Source organism: Anser cygnoides, chromosome 8 (assembly GCF_040182565.1).
Source record: "Anser cygnoides isolate HZ-2024a breed goose chromosome 8, Taihu_goose_T2T_genome, whole genome shotgun sequence".
NCBI lineage: Eukaryota > Metazoa > Chordata > Aves > Anseriformes > Anatidae > Anser > Anser cygnoides.
This window is the reverse complement of record NC_089880.1, coordinates 16,189,112-16,206,793: the sequence shown is the minus strand read 5'-3', so window position 1 is coordinate 16,206,793 and position 17,682 is coordinate 16,189,112. Positions and strand designations below refer to the sequence as shown.

Genomic DNA, 17,682 nt, shown 5'->3' with positions numbered 1-17,682 from the left:
TCAATGAAAATGCAAGACAAAGCATTTTAAGTTGAAGCATCTTCTATCTGAAAAACTACTGAGTTCAGAAAGATCAAAAAGAAAATCCTAGAAAAAATATTCTAGAATAATTTAGATAAAACTAAAAACCACAAGAAAATAATCCCTATGAAACTTGCTTGCCAATCATATTTTTCTAAAATATGCTTTAGCTTCTTGTCAAAATTGACTCTCAGTTTCTTTCTAGGAGTAGAAAGAAGTCTCCTTTATTAGTTAGTGATGAAGGACAATCTCTACCAAGTTAAAGGGTACTTGCATTTTACACATTGTGCTTGAAATATAAAGCAAGAGAGAACTATTTAATTTGGCAACTGAATTTATAATCACCACCAGAGGGAGCTTGGAGCTAAGTTTACCTAAGAATTTCTAAGATTTGTTCCTGGGATTTCCCTTCCTCATTGAGAGAAACATTCAATGCAGATGGCATGGCTTCTTTCATAGAGGTCACCATCTTGTCACTCAGACTTTCCAGTTGTTCATGTAATAATCGATTTTGTTTTTCCAAGTCCTCGCAGCGGGATGCAAGTGTTGAAGCTTCATCCTACAACAAAATGGTTCAATGACTGAAACCTGTATAGACTGGTAAATGAAAACACCTACTAGAACCATAAAAATGATCGTACCTTCATCATTCTCTCTCTCTCTTCCCAGGAGGCTTTGCACTCTAGCAATGCAGACTCAGCTTTCTGAGCAGCTTCCTCAAGCTGCTGCCGTACTGCTGTATTCTTGGCAACTTGCTCTTTAATAGCCTGTAACGCTTCAACGTCAGCAGCGTGAAGCATTAATTCCCGTTCATATTTATTTTGAGCTTCAGAAGCCATCTTTGCCTGCAGAAAAAAGTAACAGATTCTGATATCCTTAATGTTACATTTAATATGTACACAGAGATTCTCAAAATGCTAGACAAAATTAGTGACCACTAATGAAAACCACTGGCCAAAACCTCTGTCATTCTCAAGTACAAAAGAAATGGATATTCTTAGAATGGTTCCCTTAAAGGAATTATTATTTTTAAGAAAAGTTAGAATTTGTAATTATTTCCTTTAGAGGCTGGGAGGAGCTAGTCTACAATCAATCCTCTTGCTGTAGATTTTGCATGGATGCGATGCAGGAATTCTTCCAAGAACATCCACCGAATAGGCAAAGATATTTACCACATGATGGTAAAAAGCTAAAGACAGACTGTGGTTATAGTATTAGGTGAAAAAATGGAAACGCCTGCCTATTAAATTTTGGGTTGGATGAACCGACAGCTAGAAGTTTTTCTCTATTCTTTACACTAATCAGTGTTGCTGGAGTTCTCACCTACAGAAAAGTAGATTCACTGTAAAAACATGGTTAGCAAGACAATCTTATCAGGTGCTGCTAAATGTCATATTGCCTGCAGTTTTAAAATGACAATTATGTTTTGGGTTAAAAAGGTATTTTCCCCATTGTTTTGTTGTGTTCGTTTTCTTTTTCCTTCCCGCCTCAGGAGAGGGAAGTAGGAATTCATTAAAAGCAGTGAATTACTTTCCACAATCTATCTTTTCATAACGAACTAGACCTTAGAAACAGCAAGTGGGTGGCATCCCTGCCCATGGCAGGGGGGTTGGAACTCGATCTTTAAAATCCCTTCCAACACAAGCCATTGTGTGATTCTCTCATAGCACCTTCTGTTTTATTTTTTTTTCCTTCCTTTTTTTTTTATTTTTAATATGACAAAAACTATGCCTGCAACACTATGTTATGTTCAACATCAGTTTACTCTAACACCACAATGTTTGATAAGGTGAAACAACAAAGCATTAAATAAGCAGATGTTCACAAAATAGGAAAAGAATTGTAAGAACATCTTTATCTGTCAGTCACTGATTGGAAACACAACCTTAGAAAATGTTTTGAGTTTAGTCTAAAAACGATGAAAAGCTTACATTAATTTTACTACCATTGGCTAAAGTTGGCAAACATTACAAACATACTTGTTCCTGGCAGTCACGCCTGGCTTGCTGTTCATTATTTAGAGCTGTGCTGGCTCTCTGAAGGGCTTCCTGAACTTCTGACTGCACAGTTGTAAGACTCTTCTTTAGTTCCAATAACTGTAGTGAAAAAAACACAACCAAACAAAACAAAACTTAAAGACTAAATGGTAAAGTATTTTACAGAACGTTGAACTCTGCAAGGCTATGAATGTAGAGACTTACGAATAATCTAAAGCTTAAGTATAATTATTTTGTAACAAGTTGAAATGTAAAATGAAATACTTCCATGGCTTTGACTTATAAACACTCAGAACTCTTTCTTGGCAGAAAAATATTACTGTTCTTTCAGAGTCACGCTTGAAGCAATAGTAGCTGCAGTCATCATGTTTCTTTCAAGACCAGTAAGAGCCCAAACACAGAAAAAATAAATAAGGGCAAAGACTGCTCCAGTTTTAGGGTATGTGAACATTACAAATGTGGTTTTGGCTCATGTTGCAAAAACGTTTTTCTGAAACCTTTCTCAAAGGTTTTTACTTGTGTTTTTTCTGCAACTAGTGCTCAAAGTTCAAGAGGACGGTGACAGTTTTAAATACACCACCACCCTAATGAAGCGAGAAACTTAATGTACTACTCATGTTTGGTCATCTCTCAAACTTAGTTAGGCTTTTGTATATCCTAAAAGATTTATTTTTGGACACTACTATACTGTATTGCCTCTACAGAAGGGAGCGAGAATAAATCTATGTTTAGGAAGTTAAGTAAAAGCATAGTCTTTCAGACTCTCTGGAAAGGAGTTTAAGGGAGGTGGTATTCAATGCATACCTGTTGTTCCATATTCTCCACAGCTTTACGTTTCTCCTCTTGAAGTTCCTGCTTTTCTTTCTCTGACTCCATCAACTTCTTTTCCAGCTGTGCTTGATACTCTGAAGATTCCTTCAGACGAGCTTCAACAGCTGCACGAACTTCCTCTGTCACCTTCATCAAAATCCATCATAAGAGGTCAATATTTTTTGTCTTATTTTGCTTTAAATATGGTATTCCAATGTGAAACCAACATTTTAGTAACATTTTAAAGCCAGAGCAGGTATTCTCAAGATCTAATTTAGAACATCACTAAAAATGTTGAAGACCACATATAGCACAGAAGAAAAAAAATATTTGTTTTTTCAAAACTGCAATACAGCAGGAAGTACATCTAAAAAAAGTTTTAGGTGACTACATTCAAATACACAGAAGCCAGCATATCTTCTTATTACACACTAAAGTCTGCAATACTCAAAGCAAATGAAGCTACGATGAGATTTTTACAGAAACAGAACACAGACCAGAAGAGAACTGGATACTAGACTAAAAACATTCTGTCATCTTCTGATGCTGTAACTTAAGTAGAAAATGAGAATTCCGTTTTCCCGACTCTTATTTTGACGTGCTGAATAGCTTAGAAGGGGCCTTGTTCACCATTAACATGGTGAAGTATTTGACAAAATGGAGACCACATAAAGAATGTTCTCTTGCATCACTGAAGACCGTAACATTTTGATGGAAAAGGTAGTGATTTAACTGCTTTTGACTGAGAGTTTATTAAATTTTTTAATCACTGATCACAGCGTTATAGGAAGAATTTTTAAAAGATAATTCCCCTCTTTAGAAGAAAGACATTGGCAGAGTACAGCTGAGTCAAACTTATGATTCAACATTCTAAAAATATGCTGCAAAAAGTTTTCTCATCACTAGAAGTATTTTTAATCAAGTTATCAAAAATATAGTCTTACTCCTTTATATTGCAACGCCTTCTAAACTAGCTTGAGTTTCTTTGCAATGTGCCCCGTAATTCTACAGACTACAATACAAACGAAAAAATAACATCTTTCATTTTGCTTTATTCAAGAACGTTAGATGTTAACTACTTACTTGTTTTTCCTTATTAAGGGATTCCTCTAGGCTAAGAACCATGGCCCTGTACTGTTCCACATTATTAGAACTAGTCTTGAGTCTTTCTCTCAGGTCATTAACTTGTTCGTCAGCTTGTCTTAGTCGACTTAGAAGATCATCCACATCTTCACTTGTACTAGGCTGACCTATAATATCAGAACATACTGTTAACTGTGGAAGCCTAAAGCAGCTTTTAAACCACTGTTCTATTTAAAAACTGAAGTCTTTTGAGGATAACAACAAGGAAGAAAACAATAATAATAATAAAAAAAAGATTCTCACAAAGCTTCCCTACAGAAAATTGTCATCCGTAATCAAAATAGAAACTTACAGTAAATAATTGTTTCACGAAAAAATGGCTTTTTAAGAATAGGTAACATTATAGATGGAAGAGCCTTAAAACAAAAATAAAAGGGATCCTTTAATAAGTTTGGCTTTATTATTTTTTCCTTTGTTAAAATTGGTCTGGACTTAGATTTTACTTTAAAAACTTATCCTGGTTACCTTTTGCTCGAATCTGTGGTTGCAATAATGAAGAGGTTTATTATTTAAAGTACTGATCTCCTAACTCTAAACGATGATTTTTCTCATTCTGCAGAGAGCAGCGTTTAACATAAAAAGAAATTCAATGTAGGAAAACACCCTACCTTTCCCTAAAGCCCTCTGTGATGACTGAGATGCTAGCTGAGCCTCTGTATTATTAAGCTGTTGTTTCAATACTGTAGCTTCTTTCTGGGCATTCTTCAGAAGTTCCTTTGTGTTAATGTGACGGTTTGTCTCAGTCTCTAGTTGCCTCTTAAGATCCAGGATATGAACCTGAAAACACAAGATTTTTAGACTTGTATTTAATTCACACATGACATGAAGCCCCAACATGTTTGTAAATTTCACATATGAAAAACAATGCACTGTAGGCTAGCAGAAGCCATGCAACTCAGGCTTTATTTTCACTAAAGCAATTATAACATATTTATAATTATACTTGCCTCTTGATTTTTGGAAAGGGCGTGTCTTTGTTCCACCTCATTTTCTAGTTTCTTCTTTAGCTGAGATATCTCACGCTCTAGCTTTTCTATCTGATTATTGAGTCTTTGTTTTGTTTCTGTCTCAGACCTCTCCAGTATTCCCTGATAAAAAAGCATCACACAGTATGCTTACAACACATTTCAAAAAATTTCTTCTGAATTACTGCAGTTCATAAAAGGTTATTTTCACAACAATTCTCCTATCCACAACATAATTACTGCACAGAACAAGAAATAGTAGGTAAACACAGAATATTATGAAAAGTCACACTTAAAATTTATGACTTAGTTTTGAAACATTCTTTAATAACATCAATACAACAACTACTATTAGAAGAAAATCCATTATCTAAGCAGTCCAATATTGGGGATTAAAAAACCAAAAACCTACTACAGAAATAGGAGTCAGTCACATGACAAAATGTGCAGCCTTCAATATTTAAGCTGTATATAACTAAATACACTTTAAAATAGAAAACAGAATTATAAAAAAATAGGTAACTTAATATAAAAAACTACCAAGGTGGGCATTGGTCAATTTTATTGTTATGAAAATGAATATGCCTTGTTTTCTTTGTACTTTTTTCCCCCTCTCTATTTTACTGTGAAAACCCTGCTCCTTATCTCAAAATTCTCCTTTTTGTACGTGGATAAAGTCCTGAGTATCGTAATTCAGGACAGGAATGACAAACTTGCTTAAACAAGTTACTCAAGTAATTTACGTTCAGTGTCAAACTTGTAACCAAAAAGAAATATCCTCTTTCAGAACAAATTCCATTAATGTTGAAGTCAATTTCAATTGGTATTCATTGCTAACTCTGATAGATAGACCAGATTTAACATATCAATAATACCACATACCTGAATAGTTCGCAAATTAGTAAGTAGAAGGTTCTGTCCTCTTTGTTCAACCAGTAAAGACTCACGTTGCTGAGTCAAACGTGCATCTGACAACTTCAAGATATCCTTCTCTTTTTTTAAGTTTTCTGCTCTCACCTTTAAGATAACAAATAACAAGAACTTTGTTATCAATCCCAAATCTGTTTGTTAATTTTAATTTGGACAATACTAGTTTTATAATCTGTTAATACTCATGAAAAAAACAAGCGTTGTATGTAAGATTACAGATTGTAAATTAAGATTTATGCAAATAGGCCAAGAACATTAAGACCATAATTGTTTTACTAATCACTTTGTTTTCTCCGTAAATATGAGTTTTGAAACAACCTTGTACATTTCACTCCATCTTTAGTCAGTACTTGAGATTTTTTCTGGAATGTTACAAAGGCACCCATAAATACAATGACATACATGTATACAAACTGGTACAAATGTAAAGCTGGTGCATTTCAAAAATCCACACATTCAATTTTGACAGTTTTTAATTGTATGAAAAATTCTTCTTCAAACTCAGACTATCTGAGGCTATAATACAATATACTGCTCACCTCCGCCACAGCCAGTTTTTCATTAGCTCCCCTCAGGTCTTGAGTCATAGTGTTAATAATCTGCTCTTGCTTCTGAGTTGTTGCTGTGAGTTTCTGGGTTCTTTCATGCAGAGATGTTATTTCTCGACGATAGCCTTCAACATTATCCTGTAGCATCTCATAACTTGGAACAAAGCACAGTGTGTTTGTGACCGTATTTTGTTTTTAATTTATTTTTAAGAGGTGTAAGTATACAGCCATGTTTCATTTTCACGTGTGTGAGTTTTCTGATAGCCTTATGTGGCACACTCATCTAGAAAGTAGGTTCTTGATCCCACCTTCATGATTTTGTGTTCTTAACAGAACAGACAACACTTAACATTTAATTGACAACTCTCCCAGTGCAACTTACATCAAGCAGTCAACGTGACTCTATTGACAAAGAACATGCACATATGGTAATGCAATTGAATAACTGATTTACCGTTTGGAGGCAAATTCCAGCTGTGTGGATATCTTTGCATTTTGTGACCTTAATTCTGTGACCTGCTCTTGAAGCTTTTCATTTTGTTCATTCAGCAGCTTGTCATTCTCTGCTTTTTCTTTTTTATAGTTCTCAAAAACTTCCTGCAACTACATCATAGAATAGATGTTGAAGTGCTTACAAAAGTGAAAACCATGATAGTTTTCTACCGTGTTTACTGAAAAGAATACCTGCTTAAGTGCAGCCTTAGCCTCCACTGTCTCCACTGACTCATTCATCGACACTGGAGCAGGAGTTGACATGGCCTGAGGTATGCTTGAGCGCTTTGGAGTAGATGTAAGAGAAATCTCCTCTGGTAGCATGCCTGATGCTAAAAAATAGAATAAAATAGAAAGGGTAGAAATGGGAAGGGCTTTTAAAGGCAACAATTGAATGAATGCTTGCCAAAGCATCCTATAACCATATTTAAACATGGCTAAGAACAATACCACATTTCCTAGGAAAGCCTTGGGCACTACTGAGAAAGCAACTGGTTGTCCATTCTTTATAGGACAACATGCTACCAGATCACATATGTAATCACCACTACAGCTCAGTCATTGTGTGGTAAGTTATTACACTGCACAAATAGAATCAGGTGCCTAAATCTAAAGTCATGGGTTTTCTAGTGAGTAAAAGTTGAACACCAGATTAACAAGTTACTGGTAACATTTTAGCATCATCACTGGAAGCTCATAACAAATTACAATTTTATTTCTATTTATTTTTTGAGTGGTACAGAAACGTGAAGCTTACCTTGCAAAGGAATGACAGCTCCTGTGGTCTGTGCCAACAATATGCGAAACATGTCACGCTGACGAACTATAGACTCGACAAGCTGCAGCTGATGATGACGTGATTCACGCAGTTTTTCTAGCTCATTGAGAGCTTCCTCAAGCTGACTCTGAAGCTCAGAAATTCTGAAACCAAGACCAGTTCTTTTTAGTAGTATACACAGCAAGGTTTACCAAGATTACACATAATCCTTATATTTTGCCTTCCAGTGTACACGTACTGCATCTTTGAAAGCTAAGCATCCCTGAGAATTTTGAGAAAACTTATGGGAAGATTGGCCTTTGGTCTTGTCATTTTGTAGATGACTAAAAGAGTGTAGGTCTCTTCCATGAAAAAGCAGAATAGAGGTAATTCTGCTCATGTAAGTAACTTCAAACAGTAGTGTGAACAGAAAATCATATTACAAGCTTTTAATACAGAATTATTTTATCTGTGGGCTTTATAGCTAGTGAAACAGATGTGCACACTCAAATTTTTCTAAGCTAACAAGAATGGAAACTTAATCTTCCTTGTTTGAAAAACAGCTCAGTGTGTAACTACATTTGCTGAAATGAATATTCAGTGAAGTTTTTCAATGACAAATATTTTTCTTGAACAACACATTTTCACACAAATCTTTTTTCAAGGTTTTTCACACAAATCTACTCCTATTATAAAAGACTAGCATTTCAGCGTGTGTTCTTGCATCTCTGGATTGAAAAAACAATGTTTAGGAAGAATTTTTGGAAGAAATATTATTTATCATTCCTTTTCATCAGTTTTTTATTTGGCTAAGATATAAATCTATAAAGCAATTTTAATCTAAAAACCAAGACAATGTTGCTTAATTGCCGTTACAGATTACATAGTTGTTCATGGCATATATGCACTTAAATATACATAATCAGTAACAATAAGAAGCAAAATGTACGTGAATAAATCCCTGTTACTACTTAGTATAAGCACTTTACTAGAAAGAACAGATAATTTACTTAGATGATGTTGTTTCTTGCTCTTCTTTTTCTCTAGCTTCTCCCAGCTCCCTAAGAGCCACCAAGAGACGCTGATTCTGCTGCTGAAGTTCTTCAATATTTCTGTAAGACACTAGATGTTGAGATATTACTTCAGAAGAGCTACTGATGTCAGCAGAGCTCACTTCTTCATCACGAATCACATGATTGCCTCTAGCTTCTTCAAGTTCCATTAAAAGGACACGAATCTGGAAGAGAACATTCTAGCATAAGACTTGCACACAGCTTTAGAAGTTTGCTCTGAAAAACGGTATTAAAAAGTACTTGAAATTATATTTTTCTACAACACATGAACTATTACTATTAACACATCCTTGTAAGATAATTGCATTATAGAAATGTTTGGCAAAAGAAAACCACATCAAAATTGGAACTATTCTTGGTGTTCTGTTCTTTGAAAATATCACAAGACACTCCAATTAAACAAACAGAACAAGTTATACTTTAGTTTTCCAGACAGATGTTGAACAGTACTATGCTAAAGCTGCATCCCTTCCATCCATAAACTTATTCTAATTTAGCAGAAATATAAATACTGCATTGTCCCAGGAAGATTTTTTTTAATAGCACTAGGGCTCTCAAACACAACTCTTCCAAGGAGACTTCAGAAATACAGTATCATATTAATAAAAACTGTAAAGGGTACATTTTAAAGCCATTGCAACAGTTGTTCTACCTGCTGTGAAAGGTCTTTTACTTGTATTCCCAGTCTCTGGTTTTCTCTTTCAAGCGTGGAAGCCTGCTTATTGGCTTTATCAGCAGCCTCCTGCAATCGCTGGATTTCCTGCAATTCAGAAATACAAAGCAATCATCCATTTCTTTCCAGAAAGATATGTCAATAGCTCTCTTCAGCTAAAGTGTGTTACTTGAAGAAGTAAAGCTTTGGAGTTGCACTCCAAAGGTTAAACTCCACTTATTTAGGAATCAAAAGCCATGATGTTTTATGCTCTATTAGTGTGCGTATTAAAACTAATAGGAACTGAATTAATAGGAAATGGGCACCACAGTGGTTTGTTTTTTTTTGACAAATACTGATATTTACTTATAAAGAATTCTACTTTCACAAAGAATTACAGATAAGTCACTGCATTTAAGCCTTCAATGTAATAATTACTGAAGAATGCTGTTTCTGTGAAATACAGCGTATAGGAAAATAAATCTCAAGCTAGAAAGTTCAATGGACATTTCCCCACAGCAACAGCTGACCAAAAGATCTATTTTATACATATAGGATTAAGGAAGGATTATACTCAGGATTAAGGAAGTACAAATCAATTTTTTCAATATTTTTACATGCTCTTTTCTCCTTCTTTTATACTAACCTTCATAGCTTGTTCAAGCTTTGCAGACAGACTAGCAACAGCTTTTTGGGAACGCTCAAATTCTTCACGCTGACGTTTTAAGATTGGTGCTTTGGCTTCCACCTCCTGCACTATTTCATCCAAATATTTATTAATTCTCTTATTCTCCAGCTTTTCCAAAAGCAACTGATCCTGAGTTTCTACATATGCATTGTACAGCTGCAAAAAAAGATTTTTTTTAGACATCTGTCCAGATGTGTCAAAGAACCATTGGTAATTACACTATTAGAGCAGTCAAACTTTATACAGCAATAAACTAATTTCTTCGAAGAAATGAGTATGACAAGTAAAATGTGCTTATGAGTCATACCATGGCAAAGCAGTTATCCCTATTAATTTTAAAACTGCAAACATTTATAGTACAACTGTATATAATAAAAGAATAAGAATAATAATTATAATAAAAGATATGCAACTGTATATAATAAGAGAATAAGAATATCCCATAATAGGGATAAATCTCAAGCAAGGTTAAGACAAAAGAAGTATAAAAAAAGCAGCAAGAACAGAAAATTATTTAATGGATGGACAGAATGAGCAATAACAAAAGGAAAATAATAGTTCCATGGATATGTTCATTTTTTCTGCAAGAATAAGTCAGTGCCACAGCAAAACAAACCTAAATTATGCAAATATGCATAAAAAAAGGAAAAGAAAAAACAAAATAGAAGAAAAGCTCCTATCAAAAATCCATACAGAAAAAAGTCGATGTGCTCAAAACACAAACGAACAAACAAACAAACCCCTGCGAATGTTTTGATATACCAGGGAAAATCTGTCATTTATGCCACATAAAATCCCAAAATCATAGCTAATAAAGCTAATAAAATCCTCAAACACAGGATTTCATTGGCTTCATTCAGGCATTACACCAAACCCTAGACTGTGCATGAAAGTCTACATAATTTTGTTATTAGTGCATCTCTGTTGGCTATTCAAGGGCCTTGAAACTTGAGTAATTTCTTCTCACTTACCTCTGTTAATTTCATTCCAGGTTTGACTACTTTAGCTACTGCTGCAGCAGTGGGAGACATAGCTGCCAGTTCTTCCTCAGACAAGATAGCTCCTGAATAAATAATCCCACCAATTACATTAAAAAGTTGCAGTAATTCCCATCTTAAATATTCTTTATTGATATAAAGAGTGTCCTCATACACCTTTGCACTTTCTTAACTACTATACATTAAGTGACCATATTTTAACTTCTTAAGCTTACTGGTGCAAGAGTTTTCTGCATTCTGTATTATACATACACATGTGCAAGTGATTGATATTATACTTAATATTCCTTTTCATATATTATCAAGCTCTTTGACCAGTTTAATTTGAAATGATGAACAGTTTTTACTATTAGACTCTTAAGACTTCGATCATGCCAGAAGGTAAATAAATTGAGATAGCTGAAGCAGAGCTTAACATCATATTTCTTGGCAAACTGCAGGAGGTTTAGAGTGGCAGAGTGCTTGTTGACTTTCACTACATTAACATATGGAGACAGCAAACGCACTTAATGCCTCTGTGTTCCTTTCTACTCTATTCTCTCTTGCCCATAATTACCTTCAATATTACAAACATTCAACAAACAGACTATTCTTTACAACTAGAGTAGTTAACACTGAGCAAGACTTAATGGTAAACAAATTTAAAGACAGGTATGTCTGGTGTTTTTTTGTTTGTAAAGAGGAAAATAAGAATAGTTTACCATCCCCACTCCACTCTCCAGGAAACCGTTACAAGCAGCATGATTCAGCCTTAAGGAAAATATTTTCCTTTCCACTTTCTTTGAAAAGGTATGTCAGATTAACAAAAGAACTTGAGAAAACATTTTGACAGAAATGCACTTTTCTACTGGGGGAAAAATACTATATATATTATAAAATATAAATATATAGATAGATAGATAGATATAAAAGCATAGTAATTTCATGGTAGACTGGTAAGGATAACATGCCTGAGGCTTCGTGTATTTTAGCTCTTAATATTACCTTTACGTTTCGTTGCAGATAGAAGATCGTTAGCATTCTCTAGCTCCTTTTCCAGCTTACTGATCTTCTCTCCCAGTTCTTTTTCCATTACAGCTTTTGACTCTTCCAACTCAGCCAAATGCTCTTGGGTTGCTTTATTAGCTAAAATTAACAAGCAATTTGCGGTGTTTTTTTTTTTTTTTTCTTTAGAAAGACCAAAGTTGACATATGAACCTTAAACTCCACTTTGACTTTTATACAGTCTGCAGAAGATCATGCTGAGAAGAAAACTCAGTAGTGTGACAGAAGTTAGAACTGCTGCCTATCACCTCTGCACTGAAGTGGGATAAAATAATAACTGCCCATGTATCAATGAAATCTAAAACTAAAACTAAGAAACTAAAATGAAGAGATATGCTTCTCTCTCCTAAAAATCCAAAGCAAAATTCCAGGTATGTTTGAAGATCCCCCTGCCCATACACACCTTCAAGTAAATTCAAATAGTAACGTAGTAAAATGGTAAAAATTTTGTTACAAAATTTGATCTCTCTATCCCTAGAGATTCCTAGAGATTGTCCCTTCAGAATTGCTCAATATCTGTATTTCAATACATCAGCTTAGTTATGAAGAAGGAGAAAAGTTCTGTTCCTCCCATTTGCCATTTCTCACTCACAGCTTACCTTCACCTGCTTCCTTCAGAAGCTTGTGCAGCTCTTCTACCGCTCCTGTCAGTTCATTGCTCTTTGCCTCCGAGTCATCAGCAGCACTCTAAATAAAAGCATTTTATTTAACCTTTTATTACATAGTAAGAGCAACTATAGAACAAAGCTTGAACTGACCAAAAATTATAAACATACAGATTTTTGAATAAAATATTAAGAGATTCAGCTGAACTGGCCAAATGTTTCCACTTGAATTAACTTTCACTTGATGCAAACTGTCTGAGAGCAAGAAGTGTCAAGACACTGATACAATAGTACAAAACCAACTAATACGTATGCTTCTATGCCCTTTAGCTGCTTAGGTGGTGCTAGCTTTTTCTTTATTGAAGAGCAGGAACAATTTGTAGAAATTTTCAATGTTCAATTTTGATCATTCTTAAAAATTTTAATTTTTCAAAAATCTTATATAAACAGTTTATGTTTCTTTGCTACCAATTAAAGATCTCATGAGTGCATGACTTCACAATACTTCAGCAGTTCTGCAAATCCATTGGAAATAACTGAAATAAAATTGAGAAAAGTCTCAGAGTAGGCTCTCATGTGAGGACACTAAATCTGGATGCCTTCAGTACCAAGTCAGCAATTCCAAACATACAGCGAACCTTATGTTTAGTAGAAGCCCCTTCAACCCAGTGTTTCTGTAATTCAAAGAAAGCAGTAAAAAACAACAACCACTACCAAACGAAAAGGTAAATGGTGATGCATGGAAAAGTTAGCTATTGACTGTTAGCTGAAGGGTCATCAGCTAACATCTGATCAGACACAATATTAATGCAGAATTCAAGCATTCTATCGCACTTAATTCTAGGTGGGTATTTATGCATGAAAACTCTGGAAACAGAACTAATTAGCCTGTGAACCTGACATGCAAACTAAAGACCGTTCAGTTGGCCTCTTTACCTATCTTTGTCTTATTCAACATACTATGGAATATTTTTCACTTTGAGCTGACAAAAAAATCAAAAATTACTTGCTTAGATACTGCTTGACACAATGCATGACATTCAGCTTTCTCAACTGGATCGCTAACACTTGCAGTGTTCGCTGAAGTAAACTTTTACTAAACATAAAAGAATGCTTCCACCCATCTTTTATGTAACAACATTTAACTCCTAATACATCATAAAATATAGCTACACTGATACAAATACGAAGCACCAAAACAGTGAGCATAAAGTTACTATTTTAACCAGTTTTGTTTAAACTAAAAAATGATGCAAACATGTTGCCTAAGACAGGATGTTTTACAATGTTTTGTAATGGAAGGTAGTCTTCCTCACATCCTCTACTTCGCAGGAGGAAAAAAAAAACAACCACCAAAAAAATCACAAAAATTGGCCTGCATTACACTTAAGCCTAAGATCAGCCACAAGTAATACTAATATACTCTTATTTCTGAATCGTTAAACTTACCTTATACAAATTAGATAATTTTATGTGGGCATTCAGTTCATTGTGGAATCTTTCCTCCATACCAGCTTGTTGTTCTTTTGCCTAGTAAATGAGACACAGGGCGAGGGAGCATTCAATCATTTCTATTTCACACTTTTTTTTATTTTATACAATCAACTGTAATGCTGTTGTGCATGTATTTCGAGTTACCTTACCTCCTTCAGTTTATTCAAAAGGTCTTCCACATGTTTCTGAAGATTTTCGTTTGACTGTTTTAAACTGTTAACCTGTTCCTCCATTCTGGAAACCTGTTCAAACAGTAAATGAGGACACTATGTATAAATTTGTCTTTATTTTAGACAAATTAGTAATTTGTTTTGGAAATACCTATCCCGTTGTTAGAAAATGTAAGCTTTTATGCTCTTTCTGGTACCTTTGTTGGTTTATAAGTAGAAAACAGTCTTAGCTCCAACACATTCAGCTAAATGAAATAGTGAGAATCCTTGCTCATATTATGTATACCCAAATAGCTGCATAATCCTCAATGCAGGTAAGCTCTACAGAAAGCCTGACCAATTGACCCGGTTAAAACAACTGTTTAGGTACCTAAACAGAAGCTCACTAAAGTTGAATATTTGCAAAATACAGCCACTGATTCTGGCACGTATTTTGATTCAGGAAAACAAAAATATCAGCAATCCACCTCCAAAAGAAAGTTAAATCGAATTCTTCTGCCCCTTGCACAATCAAGAATTATATTCCCGTACATTTCAATAACATTATATTGTTTTATCCTTTTGTTATCAGTGATTCCAAAATTTCTAGCTTACCATTAAAAGTTTGACAGTCATAACCATTTGTATTCCTTATAATTCTCAAATTAAAAGAAAGAACTCCTTACTACTTATTGCATAACGCACACTATTTTTTCCTTTAATACAGCTATTACTTATTTTTGTTAAATTCAGGTAATCAGGAAATATAACTTAAAAAAACAATTGGCAAAAGCACTCAGAAATTACATTACCTCCTCCTTCTTGTTCTCCAGATTACATCTAAGCTCCAAGATTTCATTGCCTTTCTCCCTGGCAGTATGTAGAAGTTCATCTGTTTTGGCTTTCAACTCGGTGTTCAGCCAAGTGTTTTGACTCTGTAGCAGTTCTTTTTCTTGCTCCAACCTTTTCTCACGGTACTAAAAAGAAAATCACACATTGTAATTGTACTGGTTCCCTAGAAAATAAAGAAGCTAACAAAGTACTATGATCAGAGTAAAAATGATATATTTTAATTTGGTAAATAACACCAAATGAAAGGTAATACATCGGTAATACTGAGTTACCAATCTCAGACTAAGAACTTCCTGACACATAAGTTAGTTTTCTCAACGGTTATGTCAGTTGGGAACATTAACTAGGGTAATATCTAGTTCAAAGAAATGAATTAAGGTATCAAAGTTTTTTCTCCACTCTTTTCCTTTCACCCTTTCAATTCTTTACGGAGTTATTTCTGCCCACAGAGAAACATTTACAAATAATCATTTCTCTCCCTTCTACCTGCCTTTGTGGAGCCCTTCCTCCTAGCTGGCAGAAGCAGCCACTGTTGCTACTGATGAGGCTTGGATAAGCTTGCCTAACTCGATGCTCCCCTCTCCTGCTTGTCTTCCATGAGTATATTTCCCACTTCCAGGCCCAACCATCAATTTTAAACTAAAATCATTCATCATAAGTAACAGGAGTAGGCTTGACCTACTTTCAAAGTCAATAATGACAAAATGATTACATCACATATAAACAACTACTTACTGGTAACATTACAACATTAACAGGTACCACGCACATAGGAACTTCTCACCTTCACAGTAATATCTGATGTTTGAAGTTCATCCAATTTTAGCTGAAGTTTCACCTTTTCTGTGTTTGCTTCTGTTAGCTTTTCATTTAAACGTTTAACATCCTCTGGGGGAAGGAGAAGTGAAACCATTGTTAAAATCAAAAGGTAATTGTAGAACTAAATGTAGAACTCAGTTTTCATTACTGACCAAGTTTAAATGAATTGTAAAGAATGAGAACAAACAACATATAATGTATAAATTGTACACTGTGTAATGAAATACTGTATATTTTATGATTTTATATATAGAAAACCAAACATCAGTTATCAAACTACTGTAGTTTTGTGCAACTGGCATAAAAATTCCTGCCTTGCTTGCTTCCTTTTCTCTAAATAGCTTCCTGATAATCCATTATTTGGAGCTGCCTATATAAACTGGATATTCCATAGTGGTCCAATCATTCAGGGAAATGTTCTACTTAGCATAATCATATGAACCAATTTGGTAATATATTCTTGGTTATACCATTTAAATGTTCAGCTTCCTGAGATCGTCTTTCACTTGTTCGAACCAAATCTCTCTTTTCAGCTTCCAGTTCTTCTTTTTCTCTACTTAATTGGTTCTGAAAAAAAAAAAAAAAAAGAGCAATAAGGACAGAGAAAGCTTATTGCATTTAAGACAGTTCAGCCAGTATTTACACTTACCATCACAGGGAAGCGTGCTAAATGCTATCCCACCCAACTCCAGAGAATGAAAACTGGGATAAGAAGCTTCTACAGTGGACAACGGAAACAGTCTAAACTACAGAGGATGAAACTATGGCTGAAGTCCATTGTTTCTGTCGTGTTGGGAACAAGTCAAACAATTTCAAGTTAACGCACCCTTCTAGAGCCTAAGAGACAACAGGTTTCAGCTCTTTTTTTTTTCTCCCCATAAATCATTCTGATATTGTATTTGAATGAAGAGTAAAATGAAAAATTTTGTACATACAGCAGATGAAATGAACTGAAGGCCTAGAAGAAATGCAAATCAAATAACAAGAACTGTTCAAAACTACATCTAATTATAACATGCATTGAAACACAGCTTTTTTAGATAAGGTGATCATTGAAACTGTTTTATTTGGTTAAATAAAAGATAACTGAGTAACCGAGGAATGAACACACGTAAAAAAACAAAAACAAAACAAAAAAAAACCCAAAGTCAATAGCCTTGGATTATTTACAGGCCATAGTATTGACTTTGTCTTCTAAGGTGGCAATACAAACCACTTCAGGCAGACCCATGTAAGGCCCTCTGGCAAAACAATCACGTCCGCCTTCTCACTGTGGAAGAATCAATATAATGATAACGTTTTTCTTTCCTGCTGCAAAATTAGTGTTCTGCTGGATCAGTCATCCAAAGTGACTCATCCTTTAACCCCATGACTTCTCAGTGTAATGCAAGGAAAACTGTACCAGGATAGGGGAAAGAACGGAAGAAAAACAGATCTCCTCTTTAATTTGCAGCTCAGCTTTAGATTAACTGTAACATGAATTTTGTCTGATTTTTCAGGTTCAGCTTAAAGTCACTTTGGAACAGGTTTCAGACGGGATGAAACAAATCTATTCAAAATGAAAAAAAACATCTGCTTTGACAGACGTTCACCTGTAATTTCAATTGCTAGAACATAAACTTCTACTCAAATAAACCAACACGAG

General features: G+C 34.7%; 1 protein-coding gene across 3 annotated transcripts in view; it reads right to left on the bottom strand.

Annotated features, from left to right (window-relative positions):
- Positions 1–17,682, bottom strand: part of TPR (translocated promoter region, nuclear basket protein) — a 44,773-nt gene that overhangs the window by 24,915 nt on the left and 2,176 nt on the right. For all 3 annotated transcript variants that reach the window (XM_048058997.2, XM_048058998.2, XM_048059000.2), the window contains exons 4-26: positions 16,508–16,604; positions 16,003–16,106; positions 15,179–15,343; positions 14,367–14,459; positions 14,173–14,253; positions 12,718–12,805; positions 12,059–12,199; positions 11,048–11,139; positions 10,035–10,232; positions 9,389–9,496; positions 8,674–8,900; positions 7,664–7,827; positions 7,099–7,238; positions 6,869–7,017; positions 6,406–6,568; positions 5,819–5,953; positions 4,919–5,059; positions 4,580–4,748; positions 3,912–4,078; positions 2,823–2,975; positions 2,001–2,117; positions 663–866; positions 396–580 (exon numbers count right to left, since the gene is read on the bottom strand). In XM_048058997.2, the coding sequence (XP_047914954.2) occupies positions 396–580; positions 663–866; positions 2,001–2,117; positions 2,823–2,975; positions 3,912–4,078; positions 4,580–4,748; positions 4,919–5,059; positions 5,819–5,953; positions 6,406–6,568; positions 6,869–7,017; positions 7,099–7,238; positions 7,664–7,827; positions 8,674–8,900; positions 9,389–9,496; positions 10,035–10,232; positions 11,048–11,139; positions 12,059–12,199; positions 12,718–12,805; positions 14,173–14,253; positions 14,367–14,459; positions 15,179–15,343; positions 16,003–16,106; positions 16,508–16,604 (3,281 nt within the window). The remainder of the gene's footprint in view (positions 1–395; positions 581–662; positions 867–2,000; positions 2,118–2,822; positions 2,976–3,911; positions 4,079–4,579; positions 4,749–4,918; positions 5,060–5,818; positions 5,954–6,405; positions 6,569–6,868; positions 7,018–7,098; positions 7,239–7,663; positions 7,828–8,673; positions 8,901–9,388; positions 9,497–10,034; positions 10,233–11,047; positions 11,140–12,058; positions 12,200–12,717; positions 12,806–14,172; positions 14,254–14,366; positions 14,460–15,178; positions 15,344–16,002; positions 16,107–16,507; positions 16,605–17,682) is intronic.